General features: G+C 38.2%; 1 protein-coding gene across 1 annotated transcript; it reads right to left on the bottom strand.

The window, feature by feature from the left end:
• Positions 1–7,391: 7,391 nt before the first annotated feature.
• tspan36 (tetraspanin 36) lies at positions 7,392–18,872 on the bottom strand. The gene is made up of 7 exons (XM_012870051.3): positions 18,675–18,872; positions 14,247–14,438; positions 13,984–14,058; positions 13,775–13,873; positions 12,554–12,697; positions 11,625–11,708; positions 7,392–8,483 (listed from the first exon to the last, which is right to left on the bottom strand). Exons 1-7 carry the CDS (start codon positions 18,732–18,734, stop codon positions 8,403–8,405), a joined length of 735 nt encoding a protein of 244 aa, XP_012725505.2. The 5' UTR covers positions 18,735–18,872; the 3' UTR covers positions 7,392–8,402.
• Between the last annotated feature and the right edge of the window lie 3,695 nt (positions 18,873–22,567).

Raw genomic sequence — 22,567 nt, 5'->3', positions numbered from 1 at the left:
TATTCATTTTCGCTTTTATTTCTTGGGGGTTCACTCCTTACATCACTAAGGAATCTGTTAAACCAGAAATAAAGTGCAGCCTTTTTGTTTCATTTTACTGAGATTTGCTCATTAGCAACTTTAAGTAAAAGCTTTAGTTAGTATATAGAGGCTACAATGGATTCAAATGTAGGCCTACTCATCTTGTAAAGGTATCATTCAGGAGAATAGTACAAAAAATCCAATGTGTTAAATAAAGACTATAATTTACTGAAGACTGTTATCAGAAAATACGGGAGAGTTTATGCAATGCAGCGGCTTTTCTTCAGATGGATCGGTGGTTTTTGTTACAAGGGATGAAATAATGAACAGCTGAAAATATTGGTCTGTTTAGACCCAAAACCTTCAGCTTTCTGGTAAAAAGATGAAGATGGATGTCATGCATTTCAATCATGCATTCAAATTAACAAAAAAAAAAAAAAAAAAGGGTTTTCTTGACTGAGACAGACTGGCGACCTGTTCAGTGTGTACCCCGCCTCTCGCCCATTGACAGCTGGAGATAGGCACCAGCACCCCTTGTGACCCCAATAGGGATAGATGTGTTAGATGATGGATGGATGGATGGATGGATGGATGGATGGATGGATGGATGGATGGATGGATGGATGGATGGATGGATGGATGGATGGCTTCACTTGAGAAAAGTTAAGTCCTGGAATGGCCGGAGTTCACAGCTAAATCTGACAGAAAATCTGCTGGCTCACCTGAAGAGATTGTTTGGACAAGAATTGTCCAAACAATCTGATAGATTTGGAGAATTTTTGAAATGAAGTTTGGATGAAAAGATGCTTCAAACAAGAATTGGTAGCCACTATGCTTACAATTTTGTGAAAAAAACAAAACAAAAAAAAAAAAAAAAACTAGAAGTTGACTCGAAAATGACTTGAAAATGTCTTTTGATGCTTTCAGCATTACAGAGTTTAGGAGAACTGGAACATTTAATACAATCGGACATTTGGCCATGAGCCCAAAGCTCAATTAAAGAGGCCGAACATTTCCATGCTAGAAAACAGCAAAACAAATGGCAAATAACTGATGAAAAAAATTAAAGTGAGAGAAAAGAAATACAACAGTTACAGGAGGTCTAATCTAAAGGGTTAGAAGGTTGGGCCATTGGAGGTAATATGAATTAGGCCATGACACTGGTCTGTTTCAGCTTTTGTTCTCAGTGTCTCTGATGTAGCGCTGCTCCTCTTCTCTGGCTGCCCTCTCTAATTAACACTGATAGCGTCTGACAAATGGAAACATCACAGTGGCAGCTGTGGGTGGCTATTTCCAGGAACAGACCCACAGTGGCTGTATATGATAGGAAGGACAAGGTCTTGAGCATGGGGATGATCATTATTATTATTTTGACACCACCTTTGAAAATAACTGAAGAACAACGAATAAATAAATACTAACAACCCTATCACTATACTGTTTTTGAGCATTGTAATGCGCTTTATTCTATTTTCTGTTTGTGCAGAGCAAGGATTTGGTTACTTGTTTGATCACACAGCTTGCAGATTTGCAGCAAAACTATCAGGTTTGACGCAAATCCAGTGGAAGCGTTCAGTGGAGCTGTGCGTGCCAGGCAGGAATGCTCTATACACGCTCAGATGTGTGCAAAGACACCCAACAACTGTGATCCTGCCCTTTTGTTTATCTCCCTTCAGCACAAAGTGTGCAGCAGCACTGCAGTCGTCCCCTCCTCAGGTTACTTCCCTTCACAAGATCCAAGCATAAGTGGGCACAGAAATAAATAAATTAGAGGTCAGTGATGGCATCTGGTTCAGTCTGTGCATGTCTGTGAAGAGCATTTTTTCCTGTGAGCTGATGGCACAAAGAGCAAAGGAAAAGGGGGCCACATCTGTAGGAGTGCACAACAGACTCATAGGGGAATAAAAAGAGTTACAAGACCCAATGCTATGCCTGAGCTATGCTGTCCTAAAGCGAATATGGAATCTGTTTGTTTTTAGCTTTAAGGTGTTTTGTTATAAAACATATTCAAGAGCGGAAATGCATGCAAGGATGCAGAAAAAGGAAAGAAAATAATCAGAGAAGCAGAGAGGCTACATATAAAAACTACCTAATAAAGTATCTGATGTACATGCCTGTGCAAATTCTCAGTTATCTGGGTCATGACAACCATAAACAGGCTCAAATCAGAGACAACTGGACTGCCCCTCAGTTTTTCGACACCTATCCAGGAGTCTTTGTTAATTCTGGCAGCTTGCACTTTAGAAAAACTGAGGGGAAGTCCGGTTTCCACCATTTTAAGCCTGTTTGTACCCAATGTACATATTTAATGACTGATTGAAATTACTGCTTGAATATTAGATTTTCTCAGTTGCTGCTGGTTTCCCATCCTATCTTGGAAGGAGCTATATCCAAAGAGAAATGCAAATACAGAATAACACTGATTATCATTTCTAAGAAACAAAGAGAACTACAGATGGATACCGCCAAATTAGAAAATCAACCAAAATAATGTTATTTCACTAATTAACACTGAAACTCACACAAGATATGGATTCAGTACACACGGAGGGATAATTTTCAAGCTTTTCTGTCTGATGATTTTTGCTTACAGCAAACGAAAAAGCTAAACTCTCAGTGAATCCGAATTTTACTTAACACCCACTGAAAAAGAGCTTTTTTAACACAGAAATGCTGGCCTAAAGATAAATATGTCTATACTGTATTGTGCAGCATCGGCAATCAATACTTAGCCAGGGCTTTATTTTTTGTGTTAATTACTGCATTAGTGCAGCGTAGGCCCAGGACCAGAACCTTGCTGAGGTGTTAAGTACTCCAAGGTTGCTTCAAAAGTAGCGTTCATCTGTATTATTGGATCTGGTGTTTCTCATCTTCGTTTTGCCATAAAATAAATCTATGAGGTTCAGCTATGGCAGGTTCCGGTTGGGCAAGCATGAGATGCTGATTAAAGCAAGTATTGGTACTTTTGTAAGTGTGGGAAATGACCCTAACTCCAGTCCACACCTTGCAAATCACCCCTGAAGCCTAATGCAAACTTTGAGAAATGTTAATATTGACATCCATTTTATGTATATGTTTTAGTCCTGTTTTGAGTCAGTTTTAACATTTGTCTCTACAGAACTAGAGTCACAAGGACGGCTAAAGCTATCCTTGCTGATCCAAAGCACTATTTTTTTTTACCATAATTACAGGCTGCTGACGTGGTTTTGTAAATACAGGGTAATAAAGAAGAATACAAAAAGGTATAAATGTTCATTTGTTCCTGTTAGACTCCCCTTCATTAATAATTTGATCTGATAGGCCCAAACAGGAATTAGTACCGATTATTACTGTCAAGTATGCTGAGGTTGTTGCAGGACAAAAATGCAGACAAAAACTTGGAAGCCACACTTTTTAAATGAAGGTTTCTTGGAAACGACAAAAGTAAACTTACACTAGAGAGAGGAGCAATGGAGAACGGAGCAGTGAGGCAAAGAAATCGACATGAAGCAGTATAATGGAGGAACCAGGTAATTAGAGGGTATGACCAGGCAGCTTATATACACAGGGAGTGAGGAGAGAAGACATGGGGAGCAGGTGTGAGTAATCAGATGAATACGTATAACAGCTGAAAACAACGAATGCAGGGAGCTGAGGGAGAATGACTGACTGAGGCAGACAGGGAGGAAACACAGGAAGAAATCAAGCCAAATAAACGAGACAGAATCAAGAACCTATTCAATATCTAAAATTCCCTAACGGTCCACAAAAGAAAGAACTAATATGAAAAAAAAAAAAACACTCCAGAAAAATAAACTGAAGAAACCATGATTCGGGAAACACAAGAAAATTAAAACACAAACACCCAAGTACCATAACCTCTTTCTATTCTGGTTTTATCTTGTATGTTGTGGTTATTTTGGTATTTATGTCAATTGTGTTTGTACTTTTCTCAATATTTGTTCTTGCGCTAGAGGCAAAACAAATTTAACCTAGGAGACAATAATGTTTAGCTTAATTTCTTGATCTTGAAGCTCTTGTTATGCCCTGCTGCTTGTACACCTATATCTGCTACATGTTTTCCTTCCAACCAACCTTCCTTTAATATTAACTTTTCTTGACATACCCCACTTATAGAAGGTCTGATAAACCAACTGTCAAGTCAGCAGTTTAGGCCATAACATAACTTTTCCATAATATAAACGTTTTCTGAAATTTTGTTCAGCATCAAAGTTAACAGAACTTCTGCATCAAATTAATAATTAGGTTTTAGACAATGTTAATATGTTGAGATGTACGTGTATACCTCATATTTTAAAAACATAGTAGAAAAAGAGAGATGTAGCTAAAACTGGAAAGAATGTTAATACACAAAACTAAAAAAACTTGACAAAAAACAGATTTCTGGAACATGATTTTGAACTTAACGTGATATGCGGTCAGAATACCCAAGAACAAATTAGTGACAGAGCAGAGAGGTCATTTACATCACTGATGCAGCTGCACATTCAGCATGTTCTCAGAAACATGATGCGGAATCAATTAAAAGTCCAACATCAGCATCAAAAGGTCCACAGCATGGAAATAAATGTGTGTTAAGTATTTGCTGATGGAAGATTATAGAGTTTCTTTAACATGAAAAACACAAAGATTTCATGTTGATTCTTTTGTCCGAAAACAGACTTCATATATTTTATGTTTGTTTTTGTAAACTATAACTAATCCAACATGTCATCTCTGAGGCTTGTTTTCTATTGTACATAAAGGTTTCATATTAGCTGAAGTTATTTTTATTTGCTGGTGGTGCAACATTTTTCTGGAACAGTTTTTAGACACAGCAGAAAATGGATTAGAGTTTGTGAAACAATGGTGTCATATCAACACAATTTCTAATCACCCTGGAAAGAGAAAATGCATTATATTTGGAAATTACATCTCTCATGAACAAAAAATATATATAAAAAATGAGGCTAAAATTGAAAGTTTAAGAAACTACTGGACCTATTAAAATCTGCCTTAGAAATTAATTGAACATTTTTTGTTTGTGCCTACAAAAACATATGTAAATATTGTTTTTAATCTTTTTTGTTTCCTCTAAAGTTTAGATATCTATACTTATTGTTTGTACACTTTACGTGTGTGAACCCAGACTTAAAGCCCAGTCTGGGTTTAAGTTTCCCACACACAATTTTGGCCAATAAAGCTGATGCTGAATAAATTGGTAGGTTACTGAAACCTACTTTGTGTTCATTTGTAATAAACATATAGAAGACATTGAAAAATAAACATTGTAAAACTCTATATGCTTTCTACTTCTGTAATAAAAAAGTGGGACTTGGGAGTCAGGAATGAATACTTTGGTCAATTCCACCCTCTACTGGATATTCTTTATTACTGCAATACATTTCAAGACTCAAAATATAGTATGTTTTCTTTTTAGCTTAACTTTTTATGACAAGTGAAGTAATTGCATGGGTTAAAAGCTTTAATGAAATAGCAGAATGACTCTGGGCCCATTTGGAGAGGTTTCTTATTTAGACTCTTCTGTTCAACGGAGTTAGTTTACTTCTCTGTGTTTAGTGGATTGAAGGACAATTTAAGGATGATTCATAACACAGATTGGAAGCTTGATGAAAAACCAGAGATACTAATAAAGAAGAGAGACTATAAAGGTAGCACACCTATGAACTGAGAGATGTTATTGTGTGACTTTGTCTCTATTAGAAAATTGTGACTGTCTGCTTATACTATTTTATTTATTTTAAGTCAAGATTGCAAGTTCCTATGAAAGAGATCAGGAACATGTTGTGAATTTTAAAACAAGAGACTAGAGCTGCACAATATACCAAATCCTGGTCATCAAAATTTCAATATTTACAATATCAAAATTGCAAAGGGTTGCTTATATGGAAACATTTGGTGAACTATGTTATTTCTGGCTGCCTGCATTTCCACTCTGCACGCCAGTAATATATATTTGGCTGGTTGCATGGACTCTTCTATTGCTCGATACTCACACAGGACAGAGATTTTAGTCACCAGGATACTAAAGCTTATGGGAGTTGTGGGGACAATATGATGATAGAAAAGAAAAGGAGGAATTAAGAAAATGTCGGGTAATCTCGATCACTATCATTATCACAAAATTGAACAAGAATGTTTTAATATTTTGCAATAAAATATTGTTTCCTCATAAATTTTACCCATTAAACTCTTGCCTTGGAAGGAAAAGTTAAGAGTTAAGAGTCTGTGTATGCATATGCACACTTGCTGTTTATGTGTCACGCAGGGTCTTTGTGGGGACCTGCTACTGATCATGTTTGCCTCTCCTTTCTCGATGACAGCACCTTCATCTTCACTTTAAACTAAAACTCAAGCCCGAGGCATCAGCACTAAACTGAAGTTCCAGGCTAGCTTGCAGCTACAACAAAGATAAGCTAAGAAACTGCAGCTTAGTGCCTTTAACTGTTCCCTCAGAGCATACGGCAGGCAGGTTTAGCTAAAACAGTTTTCTTCAATATACCTGGGTGACGACTTTGTCACCTGTTGTGATTAAAATAAATCGAAATTAGACAAATAAGAACAGAAACCTCTATGTGCTCTTAAAGTGGTTGCAACTACAAACGTGATCTTAACGGACCGCCTTTCAGTGAGACTTAATTTGGTTTCTGACAACAAAAGCATTACGATCTGTGAATTAGAACGGATGTTTTAGAAGTTTAGACACAGCCAGATACGTTTTATGTCAGCAAGAGAGCAGGAGAGAATAAGACAGATATAAATAGAATTTGACAACATAATCACGATGCCAAATGGTGAATGAACTCTCTCTCCCCCCACCCGTAGCCCCCACCGAACTGCATGTTCGACAGCAAACATGATGAGTCATGATTAAACCTTGTGGCTGCACATCCAAACGAATGCCAGTTAAAAGGACTATGAACTGGCTAAAAGATGAGAGAAAAATGAATAAAAAAAATTAAATGACAAAATAATTATTAAGAGTTATTAAGAGACATTGAGATTGCTGAACTCTTTCACTGTCAGCCCTGGGACTGGCCGACTTGTGCTGTAATAAACTAATATTTCACTATTTCAGATTTCAATAATTTTACCAATTTTCAACTTTTTAAACCCGATTTTGAAATGTTTCAAAAGGACTTATACCCAAACTAAACGCCTGTATAAATAAACTGCAGATCCACCAGAGCAGCTTTAAATGGCTAATGTACAGTTCCGTTCCCTGAAACTTCTTTTGCACTGTGTGCAGCTACTGGACTTTGGAGCTCCCTCGGTTGTCAATTTAAAGTCTGTAATCACGCTGTTGTGTTACCATTTTATTGTGCATCTGTTCCCATTAATTAAACTCGGCAAATTAAATAAGACTAGTGTTAGAGGTTCCAGACTGAAACTTTTATTTATCTTTGTGTACACTGACAGATGAACACTCATATCATCTGTCTGTGACACTTGGGGGGGCTTATCAGCAGAGCCAGAAGGTTACAGATAAACACGGTGCATCATGTTAAATAAGGAGTTCAGTGTGCAAGTGCTGATGATTCAGTTGCAACATGTTACAGTTTGTGAGAAACATCTATAGCTTTTCAACAGTGTGATCTGCAAGACACCGTATGGAGGAGAGAGGACAAAAACAGAATCAACGTCATTGAGAAATTTTCACCACTTTAATTTAGAAATATAATAAACACAACAAGAGTCAAACTAGAAGTAGAAATTTTCTCAATACAGTTAACTGACCGGAGAAAGACGTGTCTTCCTTCCTTCAGTTTGCTTTTAGAAGATCTCAATAAGGCAACAAACCCTTTGGTTCACTATCACAAACAACTCCAAAGATATAATGACGTCATTCACTAAGGTACATTAACAGAATAATATCCTTTGAATGATTATCTACATGATGCAGCAGAGCGAGAAGGGTCAAAGATAAACAAGTAGAAGAGGAGGCCTTAATGTCTGAGACAGTTTTTCTTTACGTCACGTGTAAATGCAGAGTCCCCATCAGATAATTAAGGCTTTCACAATGCAAGGAAACTCATTCAACATTAGAGATTATGTTATTTCTTGATTTGTTTGCATTCGTTGTCTTTCAGAGATATACAGAAAGCACAAGTTGCTCTATTGTCATGGAAACAACCCTGAAAGATGCATCCACATTCAACAAAATAAGAAATCTAGATGGACGAAGTTACACTTGTGTTCACTATGGTCTGAGGATGCCGGCTGTCATGTGATCCCCCCCAGAATACAGCAGGATTTGCAGTTACCATTATTCAGATAAACTTTAGATTTGAAGAATGAATTGGTGGTCGTTTACAGCGCAGAGTAAGCAGTCAGCAAACCCATTAGAGACAAATAAGGGGTGGGGGGCTCCAGGAATTGTTTCAGGCATACAGAGGCTGATAGCCGCTCCTTCTGCTGCTGCTTCGACAGGTTATCACGCAGACGCTCAGCATCCCAAAGAACTGCAAGAAAACAGAAGAATAAATAAGCTTTAACCTACTTAATAAATACAGCTGAATATAGATATTCACATACACTGTAAAAAACACTCACTAAAGTTAAAGCACATGAAATAATTGCCGTTTTAGAATGGTCCTTTTGTTACTTGTAAAATGCTAAAATAGATAGACTTTTCACTTTCAAATTCAGAAGGTCACACATATTGTAAATATTTGCTAAAATTTCTAAACTATATTTAGAAATATTATATTTGATTAAACTATATGATTTAAGTTAACTTTCCACAAGTTTCTTCGATTCCTCTCAGCAGAATGGGCGATGGAGTCAGGTCTGTACATTACCTTACACGCACATACTTTTTAGTTCGATTGAATCATCTCCATGGGATTGAGATATACTATATATTTCAAATACTGTGACGTTATTGTTCAAAAATAACATAAAAGAAAAAAGAAATCTGGTCGGCTTGAAAGACATGATCCAAACAGAATATAAAGATATCTATGCAGCACCTGGACAGAGTACATAACAATTTTTCTGCACTCCAACTACACAACAAAATGTATTTAAGGGCTACAAAAGCAGATTGTGCATGATATGTTCCCTTTAAGCAACTCTGCAACCAATTTGGCCACATAATGCTCTTTTGATTGTTTCTGAGTAGCAGGCACATTGTGAAACCTGGGCTTCCAGCCCCTAATGGTTTCTGAACAACCCTCCCGCGGATTTCGGGAAAGAGGACACTTAGGAGTGCATGTCCGTTAAAAAAAACAAGCATCAAGGTCCCAAATGACACTAGATTTAATTTTTTTTTTAAAACAATCAGATTTGCTTCTATTCTATATAATCACTACCTGCTCCAACCTAACCTGACAAGGAGTCAAAAGAAAAACAAGACAAAACAGTATTAGCGCATTATGTGGCACCCTGAGTGGGCAGGAAAAGCGTAGCGAACACGGTTCATTTGAGAGCAGCGGCGGCGGAACCAACTACAGATGGGGAGTCTGGAGCATGTGTACGCACAGCAACAATAGAAAGTAGCATAACCCAGGCTAAAAACCTGAATGCTGACTCAGAACAGGTTGATTATAAGTTACAGCTAATACTGTGTTTTTTGGACCATAAGGCGCACCGTGAATTAACGCCACATACCCAGGCATACTGTGAGCTTGGCGGACTCTATGCTGACTCTCCACGGACGTTTTAACCTTCATAATCAAGCGTACTGTTGCTTACATTTATTGTGGCAAATTCCTACAATTCCCACACTTTCTGCCAGTGGGATGAAGTGGCAGAATGGATGATAAAATGTGTGATTAGCTAGCTGAGCACCTAGAGCCGTTTCTTTTCCAGCAGGCTCCCACCTGTCAGTGAGAACAGAAAGGGACCTGTGATGCAGCGCACCCTTGCGACCGCCTGTATGCACGGAGACCCCGCAGAATCCGCCTAGAGTACGCCCGAGTACGCGCGGACCTCCACAGAGTGAACTTCATGAATGCACTTCTAGTTTCGACATTACAGTCAGGCAGTCTTGTGGACAGCTCAGGGGTCTGATCACTGATCTATATTATACACTGGAGAGCTGATTTTACCGAAAAACTGAAGTCACTGGCCGCCATCTTGCTACTCCCTACTCTAACAGAATCCTATAGGATTTGGTTGCAACAACAAGCAGTTTTCTGGCTGTGTGAAAACGTTGCATAGGTAGTTCTACAGTCAGTGGATGTACACTATTAACTACTAGGTTGTTTGGTGCTGAAATATTTGACATGTTATTCAAATTATATATATATATATATATATATATATATATATATATATATATATATATATATATATATATATATATATATATATATATATATATATATAAATAAAATGCAAAATATTTCAGCACATGACTTTATCAGTACTTGATAGTTTTAGAACATAACATAAAAGTATATGGCATTTGACATTTTAAAAGTTTTAAGCCTCCCCTGAACATGAAAAAAAATCCTCGTTATTCGAGGATTCGCACATATTCCCTAGTTACTGGGGGGAAATGGGGAGTACCAATATGGCGGCTGGTGGCTTCAAAGCGACTCGTTCTAACAGCGGGCTATTAGCACTCCAGTGTATAATAGAGCTCAGTGGGTCTGATAAGGTAGTGACGCAGTGTACCGTAATGCTCGGAATATCCATCAAGTAGAGCGGCTTCATTGCTTACCAAAGTCATGCTTACACATTTCAAAAGATTTTTTAGCACATTGTACCACATAAAATCGGTCAATAATCACAACGGTAATCATAAATAAGGCACACTATCAATTCTTTTACAAAGCTTAAGGATTTTAAGTTAGCCCTATAGTGTAAAATATACGGTAACTTATTCACCCAGCAAGAAAAGAAATGAAAGTTGACTCCAAGCATCAGCAGGGCCATCATGAGGAACAGAGAGCAGAGGGACTTTTACCTGAGTTACAGCTAAGAGTTAAAGGATCTGCCTATGACCTGCTTCAGCCAGCATTTTTGCAAGATATTTAACTTTTGTCCCGGGGGTGACATGCAAATTTTGCATCAAAACCTGGAACTGAAGAGCATGACTTATGGATGTAAAAAGGGTGTTTATACTTGTGTATTTGAAGAAAGTAATCAAACATCGTCTCAAATAATTCTTGCTCATTATTCAAGCATTCAGCAACTAGAAGGGATTTGGATAATCCTATCTGACCAGACTGAAGCTCTGGAAACAAAGTAACCCACAGGATGATTAGATCTTTTTTTTTTTTTTTTTTTGCTTGAGATAATTGGAGTTTAGCTTTCTTAGAAAAAAAATCTCTTTGAAAAGCATAATCTAATCAGCAGTGTGTGTAACCGCTGAAATGACTAGAGAAAAAACCCCACAATGGCCCCTTTTTGTTTTAAGAGTAGATGTTGACAGAGCTGTTATTGTACATGATTATGTTAAAACATGTGTAATATTCAATTTGCACACGTCCATTCTGAAGTTCATCCGGTGTGATTTACTGCACATCTCAAACTGTCATTAATAAGGTGACAAATTCCAAGGCTTTGAAAGATAAAAGGTCCTTGCTTGTGTGAATCGTGCTGTGTACTACAGTGCAGGGAAAAGCTTTTACCACAGCTCAACTGCAGCTTACCTTGATGATGGCAAATCCAAGAACAACCAGCAGGGCAACAGTCAGCGTACTGTGCAGAAGGTTTTCCACTTTTCCTTGACATCCCTATGAAAAGAAGAGTCAATGATTTTAAATCAGAATCTACATCAAAATAGCTGATTTTCAATTTTCAATCCACCCTGTTCATCAACTGGCTGATCAAAAACTCAGAATCAGGTTTTCTTTTCTAAGAAACGAAACATATCTAAGGGCTAACAGGCTACGGTAACATCTACACCCTTTGTTGTGTAATTTTCTGTATGAGTGAGGTGATTGAAAATGAAGTCAGAGGAGATGTAAAGAGATATTTCGAGAAGAGTGGAGAACCAGGCTTAGAGAGCGCACATTTCATCTGATAATGAAAGGTTTGACATGTAGGATGTAGAACTGCTGGCAGACATTCGAAAATCGCAGAGCAAATATAGGGGTCCACATTCTGTCGGGAATACACACTGACTCTGCAGTTTTCCTAATCACAAACACGAGATGCTAAAAACTGCTGAACACTTTTTTTAATATATATATCAACTGGTCTTTTACATGCGTGGTGTGACTTCACTTTTGCTTTATTAGCTACTTTTATAAATAACCATTGGCCACTAATTGTAGGGAAACTAGAAAAACATATTTTGATTACTTTTCCTACATTTTAAAAAGAAGCCTGAATCAGCATCAGCGGATGAAAGCTTTACAAAAACACAGATCAGGAAATCACGCACTGGACTGAAATTACGTGGTGCATTTCTAGTTGCAGACATAATTATTTTTGACACATTGAAGAATTTGGCTACAAAAAGTGTCTGCAATTTAAAAATCTAAATCAGAAATGGTTAACTCAGAGACGGGGCAAAGACACAAGAAGATGTGACTCCAGGCTAATTGGTACACTCTACTGATTATGACTGATTTACCTCTTGATAAAGCAAGTCTGGTTTCTGTGGTTTGCCGTCACACAGACTTTGGTTTTTACAACAGGATCGAGGCATGGCTTGGTTCTCTTTGTACCAGTTGGTGTTCAACCAGCTGGTGTAGTTGTAGACTCCACAGCACTTCAACTGCAATGGCAAGAAAAAAAAAAAAGAGTAGATATTTATACTTGTGTCAAGTAAACAAAAATTAAGAAGACAGGAAAAGCATAGAAATAAAAAAAAGCCAAAAGGCAGAAGAGACGGCAGGTTAAACATTATTTCAAACATTTCATGCATGGTAATCAATTTTGTATTTATTCAGTCTTAAAACGTAGCCCTGGAGAACTTGAGGAACAATTTTCTTAAGACTCCAGGTTAAACGTTTGGCAGCCACGAGCTAAACATGTTTGCATGGTTCGTTGGTTATGGTGTGGGCTTGTGGTGTCGCCAGTGGCACGAGAGACGTCTGACCAAGTCTAAATGGGTTTTAAATAAAACTAAGCAAAACCTGACAGGACAGCATAATATCATTATCAAATAAAGCCAGATTTTGAGAAACAGCTTATTCTACAACAGAAGAAGAGTAATCAAAGCAGAATGGTCAAAAAACAAAAACAAAAAATCAGAGGAGAAATTTCAAATATGTCTAAATATGTCTGCTTGGTTGTGGGAACAAGCATCAAGAAGCTAGTATGAAATACTAGCATCAAAAGGTTTGAAGGTCTTTTTTCTTAAGGGACTGAAAATACAATTGATTTTACAGCAAACCCTAATTAATTTGAATTCAATTTAATTCAGTCATTTGTGACTTTTTAAACAAACACTTCCGGTAAGTATGACAAATATTCCCTTGGCTTCTATCTTAACACAATCATGAATCAGCAGAGGAGTTTAGTTGCTTTGTTACCATTGAAGTCACAATTTTTTTTGACCAATCCACTCTCACATCTGGCTTGCCTTTTTTGACAATGAGCAATGCTCCACATTTCTTACACTAAAACATCCAGATAGGGTTTTCTGGGCATGCTCAGTAGAGAGGAGAGCACAATGATTATTTATGAACACTGTAATGGCCTCTTGTGAGAATAAAGAGCAAACTGAAAGAACCAGAGGAGGAAATGCAACTGTGCGGATGGGAAAGAACACGGGCGGAGAAGAGGATGTTAAAGGGTCTGAAAGTAGAACTGAGAAAACAAGTTTATTTCTGTAGAGAACAATACTAACATTAATCTGCAGCATATCCACAGCATGGGACTCGGTGTTATTAGTCCCATCGTACTTTGAAAAGGTGTCGGTCATCGGGCCCTCCAGAGCTTTACCGATCTGCACATACACAAAACATACAAAGTCATCTTAATGATAAGCACTGAAGTAGGATGAATTTTAAAAATACAAAAGTAGCCTTATAGTAAGATTGCATCATTCTGACTCACTTTGCCTTGGTAGATGAAGGTAAACACCAACGCAGTCACTTCTGCTGCAAAGATGAGCATGATAATGACAAAGAACTGCAAAAAGAGAAAGCAGCAGGTGGAAATTAAGAATGGCTGAAGGGTAAGTCATAGTAAAAAATTAATTAGGGTCAACAAAACTCAAGTGTCAAAATACGCATAAAAAAAACAAAACAATCGATTCCCTTCCAGCTGAGCTAACGAATACTGAGGAGTTCCACAGAGAAGCCAGGAGAGTTGCTTACAAAGCCAAGGCCACATTTGGATTCTCTGAGCGTGGAGCAGCATCCCACCAGTCCGATGATGAACATCACCACGCTGATGCCGATGACGATCGCTGCGGGGATCAGGGTCTGCTTGTTCTGGATGAAACTTTCAAAGGTGTCATAGCTCTTGATCATGTAGGCACCAAGGTAGGCAAACACCGCTCCGGCACCCTGCAGGGCAGAGCGAAAAAGCGGTCAAGTTTGTAATATAGTTTAGTGAGAATAGGGCTGAAATATATATATATATATATATATATATATATATATATATATATATATATATATATATATATATATATATATATATGCAAATGTATGAATATTGCCATAATAATGATCATTTTTCCTCTATTCTTTTTTTCCCCCCTCATCATCACAATATTTTTTTTACTCATCACAATATTCCCACTACTACTTTCTATCAGCTTTTGGACCTGGGTTTCTAAAACGAAAAACAAAAACTACCCGTAATGACAGTTTAAGCCCATCAAATTGCTAAAATATATTACTGCCACACAGGGCATTAATTAGGGCAAATTTATCATAAGCGAGATTATGGTATCGAGAATAAATCACACAAACGACTGCTTGCGTTGCATGTAGGTTCCAAGTGTTCAGACTCTCTATGGGGGCAATATATTGGTGATTTGTTTAATTTACACTAACCTTGCAATGACCACTGTAATCCTATAATTTGCACAGCTTAAGTGAGACACCTTTGTAAATAAATTTAGTCAAGATTCAAGATAACTGCACCGCATTGTTATTATTTATAAGTGAGTAAGTCAGACATTTATTAGAATATACTTGCACACTTTAATGTTCCAAAACCCACAACTTCGTAGCCCATCAGATGCCCTTGCATTTGAGTTCCTGTCTCTAGAGGCCCAACTTCCTCAAAAGCCCAATAAGCCATGGCAGGTCAGAACTGGTGGCAAGCCACTCCAGGGGCTTGTTCCTTTTCTTACTGCAGGTTCATAAACCGTCTAGAAGTGACAAGAGCCAGGGGAGGACCAGAACTAGGAACATGAGCGTCAAAGGAACAAAAACCAAGTACCTTACATTTAGGATCACATACTAATTTGCTAATAACACAACTTAAATAAACCATATATTTGAGACAGAAGCGGATGTATTTTAAAGGATGACCAGGGCTTGCCAGACACAATATTATACAGATATTATGCACAAGTACAAGAACCTGATGTACAGTAGAGCAGAAGAATGAGAAAAAAAGCCTCACAGGAAGGAAAACATGGCCACTCTGTGGATGAGAAAAAAAACTCCCTTTGATGTGGAATCTGCACCTTGTTACTTTATAGACCGCCCGCAAACAGTTATTGTGAAAGAGAAAGAAAGCTCATCCCTTAAAAAGGACATAATGACCCATTTTAAACGTTAATCCAGAGAAGTGAGTGAATCATCTCTTTGTGCCTAAGGCAGATATTATATCCAAAAGAAGGTCTACAAATTTATGTAGATATAATCCAGAAATGCATCTGATTGTAAAGTCATAACGAAGCAGGAAAATATCCCTCGAAAAGATTTCCTCTTGTGATGTGTAATCATGTGATTACTCAACTGTTAGGGAAGGTAAACGGAGTCATGAACTTATCATTGTTCCGCGGTGACATCAGCAATCATAAGACTTCATGCGTGAGTCGGTCCGCCGCATATGCAGAACACATGTAAGAACAATTTCATATTTGATCACGTAAAGGCAGAGCTCTGCTTGTGCACTTTCAGTGTGCGCCCAACGTCGACTATGGAAAAGTGGGACAGCTCTTGAGAAAACAGTGACGCGTTTATCTCTTTATTGACACACCCAACTTCCCTTTGACCTTTGAAATGACACAAGGATTGGAGTTGATTTAAACACTGATTAAAAAAAAACAAAAAAAAACTCGATATCATGTAGGAGAAAGTAACAAAACAAACCGAAATGTGGAGCTTTAGAAGAACATGAGTGATTAGGCCTCCCATTTCATTTTGCTTATCAACTAAGCAAAAACAATCATGGAGCTATTCTTTACAACACGACAATCTTTAAAAGACGAAATAAAAAAAATAAAAATCAAGACTTCCCATTTCTGTGTTCCCTCTGATTGGAGCCATTTTTAGTATTGCTTCCCCTTTAACAATGCTAAGTAATTACTGTTTAATTCTCTTTTTTTTCCATTTGTACAGATGTGCGTTATCTGTGATCCAACAATAATTTACATAGAGTTAGACCCCATGACTCAGTTCTGTAATCACTCCCCAGTCACGGGATCACTGTGGAGCTGTAGTCCTGCACCTCCTCTGCTGCTCACCCCCTAATCTCTCCAGAAAATCTCATCTTGTGCCTAAAAGGCGGCACAAAGAGGCTTACAAAACGCACAGCATTCACACGCCGCGTCGCGTCCCTGGAATTTGAGAAAGACCCTCTGAGGTTGTGTTTCTTCATCTGTGGTGAGAAGCTCTTGAGAAACCTGCTGGATCTGTGCTCACTGGACCACATTCCAGGCGTAGGTTTACAACATAAGAAAAACTCTTCCTTTTAGCTCTTGAGCTGAAAGGAAGAGTTTAAACTAAATGTAATGTCGGTCATGAAACACTAGAATCTGTAAAAGTAGGAAACGGCGTTAATTCACGGGGACATTTTCGCTGAAATCTGTCACTAACGTTTTAATCCACTCTTGTGGGTTTGCAGTGCATGATTTAATAATGAGGATAACGAATCAAACCTCGTCTTAGTGCAAATTGTTGATTTAGGCATCTTAGATAAATCCTTACTCTCAGGAAACCCCAAATTACACACGAATCTTTCTGAAAAATGTACAGTTTCATAGAAACTGCTGACAAATCAAAAGCAGGCTTGACATATCCCCTAACCAGACTTTCACTGTTAAAGTCAGTATGAACCCACATGAGGGCTGAGTTCAGGCTTGTTTGCTCCACATGATATGATGGCAGTTGCTGAAATAGCAAAACATCTCCCTGTTAGGTAGACACTGAAGAGAATGTTGTGGCTACTTTCCCTGCCAGTAAATATAGAGTTCAGCTGGTTATGTTGGTAACCAATGTGGTCAGCCCAGCTAGCATTAATGAAACAACGTGTTTATTTTCCCTACTGCAACCCCCGAAAACTGTCAAAAAGCATCCAGCCTTTCCAAGTCAAGCGTATCCAGTGACAGACAGTGGCTGAAAGCTCAAACGGGAAAAAAAAACAGCACAACGTTTCTATGCTCCATTCACCCGTCATGTTACGTTTCTCAGTCTTTCACAGCCTTAATTATCTTTTAAAAAATTGCCTTAACATGGCATTGACCTAATCCAGACACCAGCGGGCCATTTGCTTTAACGCCGTTACATGGCCAGTCTAAACCAGACTTCAGTGAAGGGTTCATCGGGCCAACAACCCAAGACCCCAGTTTTATATATATATATATATATATATATATATATATATATATATATATATAAACGTATTTTAGACTTTTGCGAAGAAATCTACAAGCTCATGCCAGGTGAGGTGTTGCAGTTTGCATACATTAAATACACAACAATGATGATATAAGTGGCCGCTAATATTTTCCTTGACCACATCAGTTTTAACATACATGTCCCTTTTCCTCTGTATGTAACACTTTATTAGGGTGTTACATTGTCAGTGACGTGGCTGGCACAGTTGCTAATGTTTTTTTGTTGTTGTTGCAAGGCTGATAATATGTCTTTAAATTACACTGCCTTTATGGGGAAACTCTTATGTAGACAGAGCCTAAAAGGCCTGATGCTGGGGTGCACCTGGAGTTCTTCTAAACGCGGCCCTGAATAAATGAAGGTGCCTGTCTCAAAATAAAGTAATAATAAAAAAAAAAAAAGTGCTGAATGTGAAATATAATTGCAGGTAGTCACGTGATTGTGAAATAAATTTGATAAGACCTTCGCTGAGACACTGGCAAAATAAAGCAAAAAAAAAACATAAACACAGTGTTTAGGCTACTATAAACAGACCAATCCTAGAAAATGTGGCACAGTTCAGGTGGGGTTACTGGAAATTTTAGAGTGGGCCTCTTGGTTTCTCTGAACCTCCCCATGTAAATAAATGAATAAACAAATAAAAAAGTCCCACATCCGGCCTTTGAGAGCTATAGGCCAACAGAAAAATAAGGAAGTACCCAAGTGTCCATGAAAGAGCCGTGGTAGCGTGTGATGTTTATAGACGCAACTTTGATTTTTTTTGTCTTTGTAAACGGGTATTTTTGATCACAAAAATATTAATATTACTAATAATAACTAAACAAAAAAAAAACAAAAAAAAAAAAAAACGAGCTATTGTAAACAGACTCGGTAAACTGTTGGCTTCACCCTGAATATCCCCGTAGTCAAATCTCAGCAGGTGGAAATTTACCCCGCAGAACTCACCCAGAACACCAAGCTGAGGAAGAGCAGAATGCTCTTCGAGGTGCAGATTCCGCAGTCCATGTTGGCAGAGGAAGCCAAAGAGGGAGAGCTGCTCCGTGGATTTCTTTCCTTTTTATTTAATGTCGCGGTGAGAGGCCGACCTTCAGCTGCCTCAGTCACAAGTTTCCGTCTCTGTGTGTCTGACTGCGCTGACTGTGATCACATGGTCACATGACTGGAAGGAGGGAGGGAGGGAAGGAGGGTGGGGGGTCACCAAAGCGCCAGAACCGTTTCACAACACAACAGTGTTACAGTTACAATCCAGGAGAAACGTTTTCTTAACGGATTAACTCTTTTATCTGTTTTCTTTTTTTTCTTCTTCAAAACAAACAACGTTGGACGTTGCTGGCGTTTTAATGAACACATTAGAGAACAGTGAAAGGCGGACACTATAGCAGCTACTGTATATTTTCACAGTAGCCCATACTGGTCTGACTCAGTTATTCAGTGTGTTATGACGTCATAAAACCGGAAAGATAAATTCCCTGGAATGACGAGTTAACGGTGTTTTGGCTTTAACTGTGAAATTATGGCAAGCCGTTTTAACATAAATTCGGTTTTATCGCCCTTACGTTCAAGATATCTCAAATTGTTTTATGACTAGACGTTTTAGCAATTTAAGATATCTCTAATTGTATTTTGACTAGTCAAAATACCTATTCGAGATATCTCTAATTACATTCTGACTAGTCGAAATGACATCAGATTTTACATTGAGTTGTATGGAGACGTCAATTCAAGATATCTCGAATGAATTACTGACTATCTGAAATACCCATTTCAGATATCTACAATTAAATTACGACTAGTCAAAATTACAATTCAAGATATCTTAAATTGAGTTTTGACTAGTCATAATTCTAATTAAAGATATCTCAAATGCCACCATAATTCAAGATATCTTAAATGTATTTTTGGATAGGCGAAATGCAGTTTTGACTAGTAAAAAATAAATTTAAGATATCTTGAATTGTAATTTTGACTAGTCAAAATTCCTTTTAAGATATCTTGAATTGTAATTTTGACTAGTCAAAATTCCTTTTAAGATATCTCTAAATGAATTAGAGATATCTTGAATTATTCAGCTTTTCCATTTAAGATATCTTAAATTGACATTCTGACTAGTCAAAATGACGTTACTGATATCTTGAATTACGAAACGGCTTGCCATATGTCATCACACAGGAACCGGAGGCGTGCGCTTTTGTTTTCAGAGAAGCTAAAGGAGGGTGCTGTAATGCTTTGTGCCGTCTCGCATGTGAAAATCAAGAGCTAGCTGGCTTTACCATAATTCCCAAGAGGCAGATGCTTTACCACAGTATAAAAACTGCATCTGGTTATTAACAGAACTGGTCCGGGCTGAGGAATATTCCTTATTTCCAGCTTGGACATGAGTCGACAGTAGCGCTTTCAGCTAGCCATTTTTCAGTGCATTGTGTGCGTCGGCAGCAAGTAAATCCGAAATTCTTTGCAAATTTCTTAAGCATTCTTCGAGTATACTATTTTCGCCCTCTCTGCATATCCCATACTTAAAAAGCTCTTTCTATATTGTGGCATTTTCTTACAATTTTGTCGAAAACAGCCAGCGCCATTGAATGTTCAGGCAGCTTTGGGCAGCTTACAGCCAATAAGGGGCTTACACGCAATGTCTTATTTCAGATATCTTAAATTGTAATTCTGACTAGTCATAATTACGTTCGAGATATCTTAAATTACGTCTACGGATGTGTGACGCTTTCAATGACGAATCCGGTGACGTAATTTGAGATATCTTGAAAGGGATTTTGACTAGTCAAAATGTAATTGAAGATATCTTGAATTATTATTCTTCCTAGTCAGAATGTAAATAAAGATATCTTAAATTACCATTCCGGATAGTCAAAATGTAGTTTTGTCTAGTCAAAATGCATTTTAAGATATCTGGAATGTAATTACGGATAGTCAGACGAAACCGAATTTATGTTAAAACGGCTTGCCATAGTGAAATGACTATTAAGAATAGAGCTGCAATATGGAGGGTTTCTACACATTTTCAGTGTGTAGTTTTAGGCCGTTCTGGACGAATGGTAGCTAATCTCACCTGATTCCACAAATCTCAAAACAACATAATTCTGATAAAATAAGAAATCCTTTATTGTTCCACAATGGGGTAATTCGGGCGTGACAGTGGCAAAGGCACAGCGTAAAACAGACTTTACAGTAGTGTGGGCGCTATATTTATATAGCGCCAATTCATGAAACATGTCATCTCAAGGTACATTCCAAAGTCAAAATTCAATCAGATTATACAGATTGGGTCAGATTACACAGATTGGTAAAAAAAAAAATTCCTATCTAAGGAAACCCAGCAGATTGCATCAAGTCTTGATAAGCAGCATTCACTCCTCTTGAAGAAGCGTAGAGCCAAAGGGAGAGTTGTCTGCATTGTCCATGGCTTTGCAGCAATCCCTTATACTGAGCAAGCATGAAGTGACAGTGGAAAGAAAATTTTATCTAAAGTTAGTTCTAAAGCAGCAGAGGATGAGCTTGAAATGCCAAAAATATAAATAAACAAACAGGCAGCAAATGCCATAGTTAATATTGCTCAATTATTGATAATATGTCATACTCAGGTTAAAAAAAAAAAAAAAAAAAAAAAAAAAAGATGACATACTCAAGTCAGTAGTGGAAAAAGAGAACAACAGCCTATTTCACAACAATATGAAATAATATGTATGATAGTACAGCAGCATTTCAGAGTAGCTAATGCATGTGCAGGTTTACGTTAGCGTCTGAAAGACTGTAAACGATTCATGATCAAGTCAGATTCCGTGCAACCATTTGCATTTTGTATTGAGTCTGTCGTGAGCAGCAGAGGTTATAAAGTCTAACAGCAGCTGGGAGGAATGGCCTGTAGAAGAGCTCCTTAGAGCATCTGGGATTTAGCAGCAACCTATCACTAAAAGAGCTCTCCAGCTCTGCAGCAGCTCCATGCATGGGGTCCGTCAGTGATGTGATTTTTCTTACGGTCCTTCTGCCTCCTACTACCTGCACTGGGTCCTTCCACTGAGCTTATCCAGCTGCTTCCTCTCAACTACAGATAAGTTGCTGCTTCAACAGGCCACACTACAGAAGATGGCGGATGCCATCACAGTCAAAGAAGGTCTTCAGGAGCGCCTCTTGCACTCCAAAAGGCCCCAGCCTCCTCAGCAGGTAGAGTCTGCTCTTTCCTGTTGAGCGCATCAGTCTTGTGACTCCAGTCCAGTTTATTGTTCAGGTGAACACCCAGGTACTTATAGGAGTCCACTGTCTTAACAGCAGCTCCCGGGTTGCTCAGCTGTGTCAGTGAGTTGGGACAGTGGGACAACAGTGTAAAATTCGGGACATTCGTCCAGCACAAATCGAGACATCAGGTCAGCCTAGGTGGAAGTGACGTACAGGGGCACATTCACATACAAACATACACAACCACAGTGTGAAGAGTGCAGAGAACGGCAATGCTGGAACAAATGAGAATTATGCACATGGGGTGGGTGTATTTGGTAAACAGTATATACAACGTGACAACATGAACAGTAAAAATGAACAGCTGTCAGGGTTTAGTTTTGACTTGGCTTTTGTTTACTATTAGTTTTCAGTTATTCCTCTTTGTTAGGGTTTTAGTTATGATTTGGCTCTATTTTCTGTCAGTTTTCAGCTCCTCCTCCCCCTCACTCAGCTTTCCCTTCACTCTCTCTGCAGTCAGTCAGACTCATTTCACCTGCCAGCCTCCCTACTTAAGCCTCCCTCTGCTTTCACTCCTCTGCCGGTTCGTCATCAGACTACACTCACTCATCGCCTGTCTGCCTGGTTTGCAAATGCTAGCCGTTTGTTTC

This window comes from Fundulus heteroclitus, chromosome 12 (assembly GCF_011125445.2).
Source record: "Fundulus heteroclitus isolate FHET01 chromosome 12, MU-UCD_Fhet_4.1, whole genome shotgun sequence".
NCBI classification, from domain to species: Eukaryota; Metazoa; Chordata; class Actinopteri; order Cyprinodontiformes; family Fundulidae; genus Fundulus; species Fundulus heteroclitus.
Note: the sequence above shows the minus strand (reverse complement) of the source record. Positions and strands in the feature narration are given on the sequence as shown.